General features: G+C 36.4%; 2 protein-coding genes and 1 long non-coding RNA gene across 15 annotated transcripts in view; 1 reads left to right on the top strand and 2 right to left on the bottom strand.

Annotated features, from left to right (window-relative positions):
• tmcc1b (transmembrane and coiled-coil domain family 1b) overlaps positions 1-510 on the bottom strand; it is a 45,229-nt gene extending 44,719 nt beyond the window's left edge. For 10 of the 11 annotated variants that reach the window (XR_015502028.1, XR_015502033.1, XR_015502029.1 and 7 more), the window contains exon 1: positions 408-510. The gene's annotated coding sequence lies outside the window, so the exon portion shown is untranslated. The other variant, XM_087272613.1, reaches the window with a different exon arrangement.
• Positions 511-4,699: 4,189 nt separating this feature from the next.
• On the top strand, positions 4,700-9,582 carry LOC147841754 (uncharacterized). The gene is made up of 5 exons (XR_015502565.1): positions 4,700-4,770; positions 5,739-5,865; positions 6,041-6,126; positions 6,477-6,519; positions 6,617-9,582. It is a non-coding gene; the product is annotated as an uncharacterized LOC147841754 (long non-coding RNA).
• An 860-nt stretch (positions 9,583-10,442) lies between these two features.
• LOC100334068 (uncharacterized) lies at positions 10,443-12,380 on the bottom strand. 3 transcript variants are annotated; one of them, XM_087273651.1, is made up of 8 exons: positions 12,088-12,380; positions 11,880-11,999; positions 11,683-11,801; positions 11,450-11,597; positions 11,266-11,384; positions 10,990-11,190; positions 10,814-10,906; positions 10,443-10,764 (listed from the first exon to the last, which is right to left on the bottom strand). In XM_087273651.1, exons 1-8 carry the CDS (start codon positions 12,305-12,307, stop codon positions 10,519-10,521), a joined length of 1,266 nt encoding a protein of 421 aa, XP_087129777.1. In that variant the 5' UTR covers positions 12,308-12,380; the 3' UTR covers positions 10,443-10,518. The 3 variants fall into 3 exon arrangements, with proteins under 3 accessions (XP_087129777.1, XP_087129778.1, XP_087129776.1); XM_087273652.1 differs by having other exon boundaries at positions 10,814-11,190; XM_087273650.1 differs by having other exon boundaries at positions 10,443-11,190.
• Between the last annotated feature and the right edge of the window lie 919 nt (positions 12,381-13,299).

Below are 13,299 nucleotides of genomic sequence, written 5' to 3'. Positions count from 1 at the left end.
TGTAATGTAGCCTACTACGGTGTTATTTTTGTATTAACATTCTGCACTGTTTACTATATGTGTAGTGTATTTATACATTTAAGAATGCACTGAGCACGCTAAATCTGTGTATTTTGGAGCGGTTAGCGGTGAGATGATGTTTTGGTGTAAATATAAGGTTAGTTTATGGTTGGTTCTGTCTGTCTGACCTGCTGCACCTGATCTCGCGGCGTGCTCGCGCGGCTAGGCTGCTAACGTCATCAGCCAACACAGGCTAAAACCGACTAGCTCGCTAATAGTTCAGCCGACAAACTGGCCAACTGTGCCCGGCCCCACAACCCAGCCTACAACATATAGGCGGTGGCTTGTCGTTAACGCTGTGATTATACAGAAGGCGAAAGCAAGTGCGTTTTGCGGAAACAACTTACGTGAGCGCTGAGAGAGAATAGTGCTGATGTCCGTTAATTTCTCCCGATGGCACACTCCCACGGTGACGTCAGCGGCGCGCTCACAACGCGTGAGGAAAGCGGCAGTCACTCGTCTGCGCGTGGCACGATATGACGGAGTGACCACATCAGTGTCTCAAAGGCAAAAATGGTCAGTGAGTGGTTATCAATTGCTTAAAGGAGAAGTTCATCTTTTTGTGTGAAATAATATTTTAATACGGAACCATGACTGACACAGCCTCGATCATCAATTGTTTATATTGCATCTTTTTTTTATTATACAAAATGCAAGTAAAACTCTGAGAAACTGAATTTGATGCACTCTGTTCATCTAATCTGTGGTGGAGAATAACCTATATATAGTAGGGCAGACTGTGCGTAACATGAGTGTCTGTATTTCATCCTCAAAATACATTTACATAAGATAGGTTGACTATTTTAGTTAAGTTATAGGATTAATTGGAATTTTAATATATAATTTATTAAGCATAACTAGCAACGAAAACATTAGAGGTAAGCAGGACATAATGTTGAAACATTGTAAATCAGATTTTCACACTAGGCTGTTAACAAATAAATGCAAATCATCTGGAAATTTATGAGAAAAAAATTTAGCTGATTTTTTAAGAGATGTACTTTAGTTATCACAAAAAGTCTAGTAAATTTAGTAAATTAAAATGAAAATTAAATGATTAAACTCTTGGTCAAAAACATGACCTGAAATAAAAAATATATATGAGAGAGAGAGAGAGAGAGATAGAGAGAGAGAGCTAAGAACACCCCTCACAGATTTCTCTTTAAATGAATATTTTCTAAAGGATGCTTTACAATAATATATTTGTGCATATAGTATTCAGTACCAATGCAAAGTAAAAAAAAAAAAAAAAAAAAAAAAAAAAAATATATATATATATATATATATATATATATATATATATATATATATATATATATATATATATATATATATATATAGCTATTAAGTGACTATACAGTTTTAATCATTATTAAGAGGTTAAGTGAATTTAAATGGCATCAAATTATGGCAGGTGAATGTTAACATTACTTTGATTAAGCTTGAACTTAAGGCTTAGCCTTGGAGTTAGCCTGCCCTGGACCAGGCTAGTTTCCCAGCATAAGTTGCCGCAGGGTAACTAAGTTTGAACTATCGTAAATTTGATTTATGAAACCGAATCCGCCATTAATAAACCTGACTTACCAAAATAAGCCTGGCTTTTTCTGTAAGCTTGGTTTATGGAATAGCCCCCTATATATAGATAGATAGATAGATAGATAGATAGATAGATAGATAGATAGATAGATAGATAGATAGATAGATAGATAGATAGATAGATAGATAGATAGATAGATAGATAGATAGATAGATAGATAGATAGATAGATAGATAGATAGATATATAGAGAGAGATATAGAGAGAGATATATGTATATAGAGAGAGATATATATATACAGATATAAATATATATATATATATATATATAGAGAGAGAGAGAGAGAGAGAGAGAGAGAGAGATTACAAAAAAAGTAAATTAACCAAGAACTAAAAAAAAAAAAAAACTGTACAACACATTTAAGTTTTGATGAGAAAAAAACACACAAGAAACTTACAACCTTGAGCTACACAGCAAATTCATCAGAGTTAAATTCTCGGTGTTGAAGCATTTCAGAGTAAAGTGTTGACGTTAAAGAGTTAGATTTTGATAAATGAATATAATTAGAGTTAGAATTGATTTTATTCAGTGCGAAATCAAGGAGTTATCTTTTCAACACTTGGTGGTGTTATTTCCAACATCCGGGAATTCATGCAGCCCCAGTCACTGAAGAATTTTCCAGACGCCATTTAGTGAGTCAAACAGGGCCGGCCCAAGCCTTCAGGGGGCCCTAAGCAGGATTTTATTTGGGGCCCCCTTGGTGCAAACAATATGACAAATTATCGTCAATCCTTGATAATTGATAACTATAAATTTAAAACACACATTATCGATTTTATTCTCTGTAGCTTTGCTTACATCATAAAATATATGTTTTAAGACAATTCTAATTATTATTCTGCAGAAACAACTTCCTATTGATCCAACTTTTTATATGACCACTTGCCACAAATCTAAATAATTAGACACAAAACCTTAATATGGGCTGGCAGAAACAAAAGCAGCTGGAAGTAGCCAATAACATACTTATTTTTATTATTAATCAGGCACAAGACGCTGCCAAACAGTCAAACATAGTGACAATAAAGATAATATTATTATTTATAAATGTTAATACTAAAAAAAATCATATTTTATTTTGTAGTTTAAAATAACTTAAAACATCTATTTAAAATCAAATGGAAGCATTTTCTAGACATACTCGCATATCAATCAAATTACTAAATATGTACAAATTCTAAATTAAGTGAATTTTTTTGTAAAACAAATGAATCTGCCAATGGGATAAGTAAAATAATCTTATTTAAAACCTAAAACAATATTTTTATTTACCCTAATTGGCAGATTATTGAGCTTTTTTAATGAAAAATTTACATTATTTTGACTAAATATCCTTCTAGAAAATGCTTATTGGTTTAAGAATTTTTAGATATTTGGACTAAAAATCACACAAAAACTATAAGAAAGAAAATCATTTTTGCAGTGTATTTACCAACTGTTAATTGTATAAATTAGAAGCGTATTTTTTATCACCAAGTTCATAAAAAAGCATTTTTCTGCTGTTCCGGGCACTGCTGCTTCAATCACGATATCAATGATTCTGCGATATATTGATAGATCACATAAAAACCAGCCACAATATATCACAATTTTGGTAAATGAAGGGGGAAAATGCATTAAAAATTTATGATGAATTTCTTTTATAAACACGCATTTATAGAATTGCAACAATGTAAAACAAGTGCACACCTGTCAAACAAGCTTAAAAATGCTGATGTGCAGAGAGCTTATGACTGAAGAGAGCACATCTCTATCACAGCAGCAAAATCTCAATTTAGTGCAATGTGCATTTAAGAAAAAAACTGCCAAAATAGTATTTTATTGCTTTCTAATTTTCTGTAAACTTAAAACACTTATTACAACTTGACCAACTAATTTTATGTAAACATGGAAACATTTTATGCTTAGCCCTGGTTTATTTTTAATAAAAAAATATGTATTCCTTCTTTTTTTCAACTGATCAGAATGCTCTGAGAGGTGAGCACAGACTCCTCTCAGCATGTATGTTTTCAGCAGTGGAGAACATTAGTTATTTACTCATCTATTTAAGTTTTTTAATTCCCTAATATTTTTTTGCCAAAATACTTTCTACAAGACTTTGACAAGGTCTGTAAGAGTCAAATAAACGCAAGGCCCTTTTAATTAAATGCTCATGTCCTATTGATATCATTATATATTTTGGCGGAGTTAAAAAGTTTGAGCACAAGTTGCACTGGCCGCGGGCACGCGCGAGCGATATAGCGAAGTTAAAGCGCGTCTGTTAGAAAGAAACTAGTGGCAAATTATTGGGAGCTGGATGTCTGAAACAAACAAATACATTAGCCCAGCTTGGACAGAAGAAAGTGTCTGTATGCCTGAGATTTTCACCATTGCAATGGATCATCTGTCTGTCAGTTGTTTACATGACGCTGGTGTATGTCCCATGATCCCCCATTAAGGGAAGCGCCACCTAGTGGCGACTGGGTGTATTGTGGCTAAAGCGGTTATCTGTTGCATTCAGTGTGGAAAACTGATTAATTAAATCAGATCTTTTGTAAATTTAGGTAAATATCTTGGCACCTGAGTATGTATCGCGTTCAGAAATAACACTATAAATGGGCATATATTTTGTCCCACCCTGGTGGCCACGGGGCCCTAAGCAGCCGCTTAACGTTAGTTCGCTTATGCCTTGGGCCGACTCTGGAGTCAAACTACCTAAATGTTGGTATTTTACTGACTTTCTTTAAGGAAATACAGTTGTAAACATATTGTTAAGTTAATAACTTTAGAATGGAGTGACAATTTTAAACTTCTGCGGTTCATTCATGGTCGTTTGTGTATCTAGCTTAACTGCATTACTATTGACTTCTTTTCAAGAATGTTTTTATATATGCTCACGCATACATAGTGCATAACAACATCAAATGTACATGTTCAACACATTTCTGTCACGCTTAATGCCATTTTGTGCGTTGTTACCCATCTGTAAAATAAAATCGTCACTTCTCATTTAATTCGAAGCAAACTAGCGAGGGAATCCCCGGGCCCGGAGCCGCCTAGCCTACTCTGCCCGGATGCTAACAGCAACACAGGACGGTTTCCATAAGCTCTGGAGAGTTTCTAAAACATATCTGGTGAGTAAATGAACATATGCTTACTTGTAAAAGACTTCCTGAGTAAAAAATATGATTGTTTGTTATTAGTGTATGTTAATTTGGTTATTTTAAACACCGCGGCCCTTTTAAACTGGTTCATTCGTGGCCGTCCATATAACGTTAACGTTACCGTTAGTCCATAGACTCGCGTGATAACGTACGCTTGAATTATATTAAGTGTTGACAACCATTAAAGTCGGAATGTTAATGTCTTTAAATGACCGCGTTTGCACTTTCTCAGACATTTAACGTTACAGAAGTCTCCCGAATGTTGCGGGACTAACGTTAACGTTATCCCGTAAATGCACAGAGACTCCCAGATGCCCAAGTAGATGCCCGCAAATGAATGTTAATCTCCCGGAAATCGCGCGTCTCCCGCCTGGTCATTAAACACTTTGCACACCCCTCTCCACCGCATCCCTCCCAGCTCTTCAGGTACGTCGCGCGCAAGTCACCCCCACCGCTCTTTAGGTACGTCGCGCGCAACTCATCCCATTGCTCTTCAGGTACCCATCTCTCCCGCTACCTCCCCCAAATCAACTCTGTATCCCCCGAAAATGACTTTTCCCAACTAGGGATGTCTGACGTTAGTAAGTTAGGCTATTTCTGTAGTCAGGAACATCTTAGTCAAGCTTTTTCTCCCGCATGATATTGTGCTTAAAACTATAGGCTAAACTTAGCATGTACTGTACACAACATTTCCGTTTTATTAAAGACAATTTAGTGCGTTGTAAACAGCCACCTGTCTTTAAAATTAATAAACTGATTCATATTTGAGCAGCCTAATGATGATACAGGTTTGATTTGTAGATTTATTATCAATAATCAACATCTAAATCAAAAGATATCTGAAAAGTGTGAGGCATACTTTGTGATGTTCATCTCTCTTTTTTATCTGAAGGTTATGCATATGTGTTAGATACTAATGTTTTGTTGTTTTTTAACAGCCACAGTTCTCTATACAATAACACAAGACCCTGTGACCGTGGCTGATTAGAGACGGATGGTGTATTTCCAGAGTTGGTGAAATGACCAAGCACACCTTCTTGGTCATTAGTGGTGATAATAATGAAGGTATGTTTGATAAGTTCTGTATTTGTTTCACAATAAGCTGAGAGGGTATTAGAGCATTAGAGAATAACAAATGACATGAAGATGGTACATTTTGTATTGTGGGTGAACTGTTACTTAAATAATGTTTTGCTCTTTGCTTTGCACTTTTCCTCTTCTGCTTATCCTAATATTTTAGATTCTATTTGGACCTGAAACATCTGCTAGACTCCAGGAAAGGTGGCGTCAATACTGGACCTGAAAGGGCCTAACAAGTTGAATCTGGTAAAGAAACACGCGCACACACACACACACACACACACACACACACACACACACAAACACACACACACACTCACACACACACACACACACACACACACGCTTACAGAAAACTGTAAGTTTATGAATATTTTTTACACTGTGGCCAATATTTTGGGGAAGTCAGCATCACTAAATGATATAAAAGATTTTAAGCTCCTCTAAATTTAGCTCCAAGTGTTGTGTTAAATTCAGGATTCTGGACAGACAGCTGCCTGTTTTTCCAGTTCTAGTCATAGTGGTTAACCTAATTGTTTTTGGAGATCCAACAGTGATGTATGTGTTTTTTCTACTTTTCCATATCCTGTCACCAGCTGGGAGAGTCAAGTTGTGGATCATGATGAAGATTTTCAAAAGGTGAGTTTAGATTTCTTGAATGTTTTATTTACTTTAAATGTTCTTTTAAATATATCATAGAATTTGATTGCAATTTGTTTTCAAACATTTTTCTTAGTCATGCTGGAGTCTTGAAGAGTTCTTAGATGAGCATCACCCTATATCCGTGCATCAGGAACCACCAGACGAGCGATCAGTAGCTGCTACATCGCCATGGATAAAAAGGTCATCCTGTGGCTGGGAAGCACTTCATTCACAGGACATGCTTGATGAGATTTCCTAGCTCCAGTTTGTTTTCACACAAGTTTACAGCATTTATACCTTCATTTAAACTGTTGTGTTTGATATGGAGGAACAAGGAAACACCAGAAGTGAAAGATTTGCACGCCAAGTTTAAAATGTAATTTCATAAGAAAACTATGCGTTCAGAAGAAAACTATGAGTGACGCTATATTGAACTTTCAAAATTGCTCTGATGAAACCAAGTTTGTACCAAAGGACTGAAACAGCCTTTTTGAGCACTGGGGGCTGTTCCAGAAAGCAGGTTATGTGACATACCCGGGTAAGTTTGAGAGTATGTAGGTGGATAACCTCAACTTTGGTTCCAAAATCGGAGGTAACTTCTGGGTATGTTAAGTAGCCATAGCAACTTACTCTCTGAAGATAACCTGCTCCGGAGCAGGTTATGTTCAGAGAGTAAGTTGCTATGTTTCAGAGTTTGTCTGTTTCAGAGAGTTTACTGAGCATTGCGTGCTCTTTTGATGAGAATATTTATGGATGTGGACACACAGATACAAGTTTTTTCGTTGTGAGAGGGTTATAAGTGCATAGTTTTTTTCATAACCAAATTCATAATGTTAATGTATTTAACAAACCTTTTTGAAATCAAATGTGACAAACCGCGGGTCTGGGCTTGGCATAAAAAACATTCAGTGCAGCTCTTTGTATTCGCGTCAGGGCATTTTAGGCAACTGTACAATGTGGCAGTAGGACCACCTGTACAGTATGCCTGGCACTGAACTGTTTTTTATACTTTTGTACAGTTCCTTGGTCATACATTACTGCGTATCATTACACAGATGATTCAGAGCACGGGAATAGCGTAGTGGACAGTGCGTCGATAAAGAATAACGGAGCGCACAACGGAGCGAGTTCGAATCTCACTTACAGATCTTGTGTTTTTTCTCTCCTTCTGCACCCTCACATTTTTCTGTATAATATTATAAGTGGCAGCTTTGTCTTTTGTAGGAAAATATATCTTTAATTTAAGATGTAGGACGTCGTTCTTATATATACATTCACGCACACACCTACATTTTTTAATATAATATTTTTTTCAGGGTTTCTAAATGCTATTGTGTGCATTAATTGCAGCCAATTTTAAAGCTCCATCAGTCACTAAAGGACACTGATAATATAAAATTTGTCCAAAGTATAAGTGTGCAGGTACAACTTAATTTTCTATCCTTAATCTTTTGATGTTTCAACTATTAAACTCTTTACTGCTTCCACTTACCAGCTCATCACACACCCCACCTCATCACTATATGTTGAGGCTAAATGGCTGATTTTCAGGAAGTAATGATTCAAGTGTATAACACAAATATAGTAAAAAAAAAAACTATAAAGCAAATGTTGCTTAACACAATGTTTATTTTTATTATATTTGTATTATAAAATAGAATCATTACTGGGCACTACATTGTTACTTGCTGGAGAACAAAAGATACCCTTTTCTGCCTTATACGATGACACGTACCTGCAGCCTGACCCAGAGGAAATCTCAGTGACCCAAGCAGACAAAACAGATGGAAGAGTGCTAAAAATATATTATTAGTCAAAAAACTATGTTTAATCAAATAGTTTGGTCTGTTCATTTCTTCATTTCCTGAAATAAAATGAATGATTTTGTACACTGCTTTATACACGCACGTTTCAACGTGTAACATATTTTTCATATACATTTCTCACCTTAAGTTGATGCTCATGTGACTTTATCTTTGAAGATGGACCTTATACAGCTACTTTAGAATTTAAATATGTAGATAAAAGATTTTGTGATCCAAGAGTAATATGCAAATATGGAAAAGTGCAGAAAATTCTTACACTGCTTGTTAGTTGAGGCAGAAGGAACTTCGTCTGCATGCAAAATAAAAATAACCTAAAGCTATCTGACAACAATCACTTACAACAGTGACAGAGTGTGTGGTTTAAGTCAAAAACTCAACCACTGAAAAGCCTTTATTATAGGACACAGCAGTTAGACAGGCCTCTTTCTATTAGCTGCATGTCAGAAAGAATATTCTAGAGTGTTAAATAAAGAGCTCCAGTAATTAAATATTACCTTTTATGATAATGTTTCTGTGTTTAATGACTTTGGACAGAGTTCTAGCTCCAGAAAGATTACAATTTCTATAAGCCTTATTTGTCAATACACATATTGTGGCCTTAAGAAATTAATGGCAAGAAAAATAAATGCATGAATGGTTACACAACACACTCAAAGGATGTTAAAGAGAAGTTTAATTGTTCATTGCAATGAATAAAATGGAGGGTGGCATGTGTAATTTAATGAACTAATAAATTTTCTTATTATTTATTTTTTATTTTCTTATCTATTTCTTATTCTATATTTCTTTCCTTCGTTGAAGCAGATGTGTAATCTGTGTTTAAAACCTCCAGCTCTGCCTCTGTAAAGTGCGTTGCCCTTTTTTTTCTCACCGTGACTTTCTATGGTGACTCGTGAATTCGGCGATCTACTGAAAATGCCTTCAGGTGTGTGACGTGCACGCGCATTAACCCGCGGTTATCTTCAGGAGGTTGATTTAACTAACTCTTGTCACCTGTTTTGGAACCAACATACTCGCGGTAAGCAGGTTTTGGGTAAATCAACCGAGAGTTTAGGTTTTAGCAGATGGTAAGTTAACCCAGCTTTCTGGAATACCCCCCTGGTCATACATATTTTGTTGATACTGTCTGTACTAATAAAACATTTAAAGCATATTTGACATTGTTGCATTTTAAAAACTGAATGAATTGTTGAAGTGGTGAATGTTTTCAAATAAAATGTTTTTTCTTTTGTAATTAACAGTCTATTTGACCTTTTTACTATATTTACGCTCAAGAGAGTTGAATAAAATAACAATATTTACACCAGGCGGTGTCAAATATAGTTACATTTAACTCTGCCCAGAGTTAAAATTAACCCTTACTTCGGTGTCAATGTGCCAACCCTTTTGAAAGTATTGATTTAACTCTGTTTTGAGTGGACCCCATGAAACACTTTCAAAGTGTTGAAATTAACACCCATAGAGTTGTTTTGGGTTCCCATATTTTGCTGTGTAATGTAAATATTTCATCTTAATTTTAAAGTGCATGTAAAGCAGTTTTTTTTTTTTTTTTAAATACAGTTATTTGGGAATATTTTGTACCAAAAAAAAAAAAAAAAATAGGAAACACCTACTCAAGGCATTAAACAAGTTAGTTTGTGCCTGCGTGGTTCTCCCTAATTACTGATTCAACTATCATAACCACAAGTGGTTTTGCACACAATTAGTCTTGACTGTTCTTACGGAGTCACAACTCTTCTGATTTTGGGGTAGCCCATGTTCCCTCAGAGCATTTTCAGGACTCCGTTTAAAAAAAAAAAAAAAAAAAAAAAAAAACCCAACCTGACCTTGACAAGACTGCTTTTGGCTTTACAAGTTACTCAACAGCTCCTTTCCTATCACCCAAGAACCCACTTGTAACCGGTCAAAGTTTCCATAATATATATATATATATATATATATATATATATATATATATATATATATATATATATATATATATATATAAAAAATCCATAACACCAAAATCCATTAGTGTATATGCAAGATCAGTTTCTAGAAATGGATTCAGAAGACAAACCAAATAACTGGTTTAAGGGAAAGCCAGAAAACAAATTTAGTCTCAAGAGGCTTTATTTGGCTCACATGACAGACAAAATGTTTGACTCTTGCAGCATCAGAGCACTTCTGTTCATCTTTTCTGTTTGCGAGACCAGATGGACCAAGGAGAATTGAGACTTTGAGGATTAGAGACAGACTGAGGTACCTGAGGCCAGAAGGGGTTTTTAAAACCAGTCTTCACCGGGTTAAATGGCATTGGAAAAACTGGATACTGTTGAACCTGGGGGGCAGCTGTGGTGGGTGGTGGTTGGAATTGTGGAAATTCATAAGGAGGCAACATTGGGTACCCGGACTCTTGAGACTCAGGGTACCAGGACTCTTGAGAATCAGGGTACCAGAACTCTTGAGACTTAGGGTACCAGTGCCGATGATGGTGCCGATGATGGTGCCTTCGTCGGTGAGGGAAACCTCCATAGTAATAAGGGTAATACATTGGATATGGATAGTAAACAGGGGCTCTAACTGGAGCAGGAGTTGTAGGGGGTGCAGCAGGAGCCTGGTTCCAAGGGTACCACATCGGATAGGGATAGTAAACAGGGGCTCTAACTGGAGCAGGAGTTGTAGGGGGTGCAGCAGGAGGAGCCTGGTTCGAAGGGTACCACCAGGGGTATCCAACTGGGAAATAAGGATATCCTTGTGGAAATTGTGTGGGGGGAACAGTCGGTGTTGATTCTGTTGCTTTTGGGCAAGAAAGAACCACTTCTCTGTCTCCCAACAGCAAAGTTAAGTTCCAGTCAGTGTCCTGAAAACGAGGGCAACAATCAACTGCACAGAACTTTTGCTCAGATTTAATTAGAATTTTACTGCCCACACTTACCTGACTATCCCAACAAGTTCCTGTAAATGGTGCAGTCAACACCATTGAGCCACCAACATTATCCAGAGTAAATGAGCATATGGAGGATGTCAGAGACAGAGGCATCCATGATCCAGAAACTAAAGCAGAACAAGTGTTAGGGGTAAATAATACTTTAAAAGAAAATCAAATGAAAGCAGCTTACCTTTAACAAGAACATCATCTGCTCTGACACCAAATGAGACGATCATACCAGAGGAGATGCAGGACACCACAGGAAGGCGAGGACTCACAGGGCAGGACATTTGCACTGGAGCCCCCATTATAATGAGTGGCAGAACATAACTACCACCCTATTAGAGGTGGATGAGGTTATTCAAGGCTGCAGGATATTAGCAGAACTATGGTACACCTGTCAGATTTAATATTCACACTAACCTGTTGTCTGACATTACAGCCAGTGTATGGAGCAACAAGAGAAACATCCCTGCGTGCCCGCTTCAGTGAGAACCCACAGCTGGCTGGCATCTCAGACAAAGACACTGGTGACCCCTCTCCTGATGCAGGGGAATTCAAGAGTTAAGACTGAGGGGTGGAAACAAACATACATACATAACCCCATTCATACAACTTGCCTCTCTCAACCAGAAAGTGTGGTGTTCGGTGTCCTTTAATATTTAAGGTCATTGAATCATTCCCACACAGTAGAGAAGGACCCAGTCGTTGCAGTTTAGCTCTTGCCAGCCGGAACCGTTCTTAAAACACAATTAAAAGTGATGTTATTCACCATATTTAGAGCACAGTAGGACCCCATTAAAAAAAAAAAAAAAAAAATCATGTTACCATCTTCATTTGACTTTTCTGCTGATCCAAGTCTAAAAGTATCCTTTTTATCATCAGATGTGGCACTTCGACCACCAATTAAAAGTTTGCCAAAATGGATTGCATCTCCAGAGACTGCTCCATTAGCACCAGTTTCAGAAAAGGCCTCTGGACCAGCCATTAAAGAACTAAATGACATCACAGCCATCATGAAAAGTAAAATGCCTTTTGGCCAAGGCATGGTAAGTCTACTGAGTACCCCAGTGAAACCTAAAAACAATTTTTCTTCACAATTTCCTAACTCTAATTGTTGTGAAGGTTATTGAGTCATGGTAGACTTTTTGTAGTAACTTTTGAATCACTCAGTGACACTGATAGACCAATCACATCTGTTCATCAATCAGCTTCAATCACCTGTGCCTCATTAAGCTGACAGTTAATGCAAGGGCTGCATTTGATTCCTTTTTTTCCCCTTTTCAGTTACAAACAACTAAATAACACACACACACTAGGATGATAGTTTATAGTGTAGAATAAATAGAAAGCAAATTACATTTTCTTCTCTATCCTATTTTTGCTGATCCGAAAAATGCTCCGATCTGTGTCTCAAAAACTGTCAGAACCATCAGATTTGTGAGTGAGTGATTGAGTCACACTTGTTTTATTAGTATGGATACATGCACATACATGTATAAATAGCTAGTAAAGAAGTGGTTGATGCAGACAGTTTCATTTGCCAATGAATAAATTATGAAAAGGATCATTTAAAAAAAAGTGTTAATAATTTGTAGCATAGTGAATGTGATGGTGAGAAATGAAAAGATAACATTATAAATATACATAGAATTAGATACACTTCTCTTAATCATTACATACAATAGAATAACCTGAGTCTGCGTTTAGTCTTAAATGTGAAATTCTTGATAAACAGATCATGCATTGATAAAATATTTGATAATGAAAGATTTACAGATGCTTGCAAAAGGACTTCACATAGGAATAAATCAGATCTCACTTTAGGTATTGTTAACAATGACGCAAATATAGATATGCTTAAAATATTATGCAAGTACCTCACAAACAAAGAACAGTATTTTAACATCCATAATTAATAAGGTGTTTACCATCTTCACTTTGGTCCCTGATTTATCAGGGTCCACCACAGCAGAATGAACCCCCAATTACTCCGGCACTTTTTATGCAACAGATGTGCTTCCAGCTCAAACCTAATTC

Source organism: Danio rerio, chromosome 11 (genome assembly GCF_052040795.2).
Source record: "Danio rerio strain M-AB ecotype USA chromosome 11, GRCz13ab, whole genome shotgun sequence".
Taxonomy (NCBI): Eukaryota; Metazoa; Chordata; class Actinopteri; order Cypriniformes; family Danionidae; genus Danio; species Danio rerio.
The sequence above is the reverse complement of the archived record's forward strand: the minus strand, read 5'-3'. Positions and strand labels throughout refer to the sequence as shown.

Excerpts from the sequence above, each read along its gene's own strand:
- LOC100334068 (XM_087273650.1), bottom strand. The coding sequence starts at position 12,307 with ATGCCTTGGCCAAAAGGCATTTTACTTTTCATGATGGCTGTGATGTCA. Across the intron at positions 11,598-11,682 it reads GCTGTAATGTCAGACAACAG|GGTGGTAGTTATGTTCTGCC; the intron begins GTTAGTGTGAAT and ends CACCTCTAATAG. Across the intron at positions 11,385-11,449 it reads AGATGATGTTCTTGTTAAAG|TTTCTGGATCATGGATGCCT; the intron begins GTAAGCTGCTTT and ends GTTCTGCTTTAG.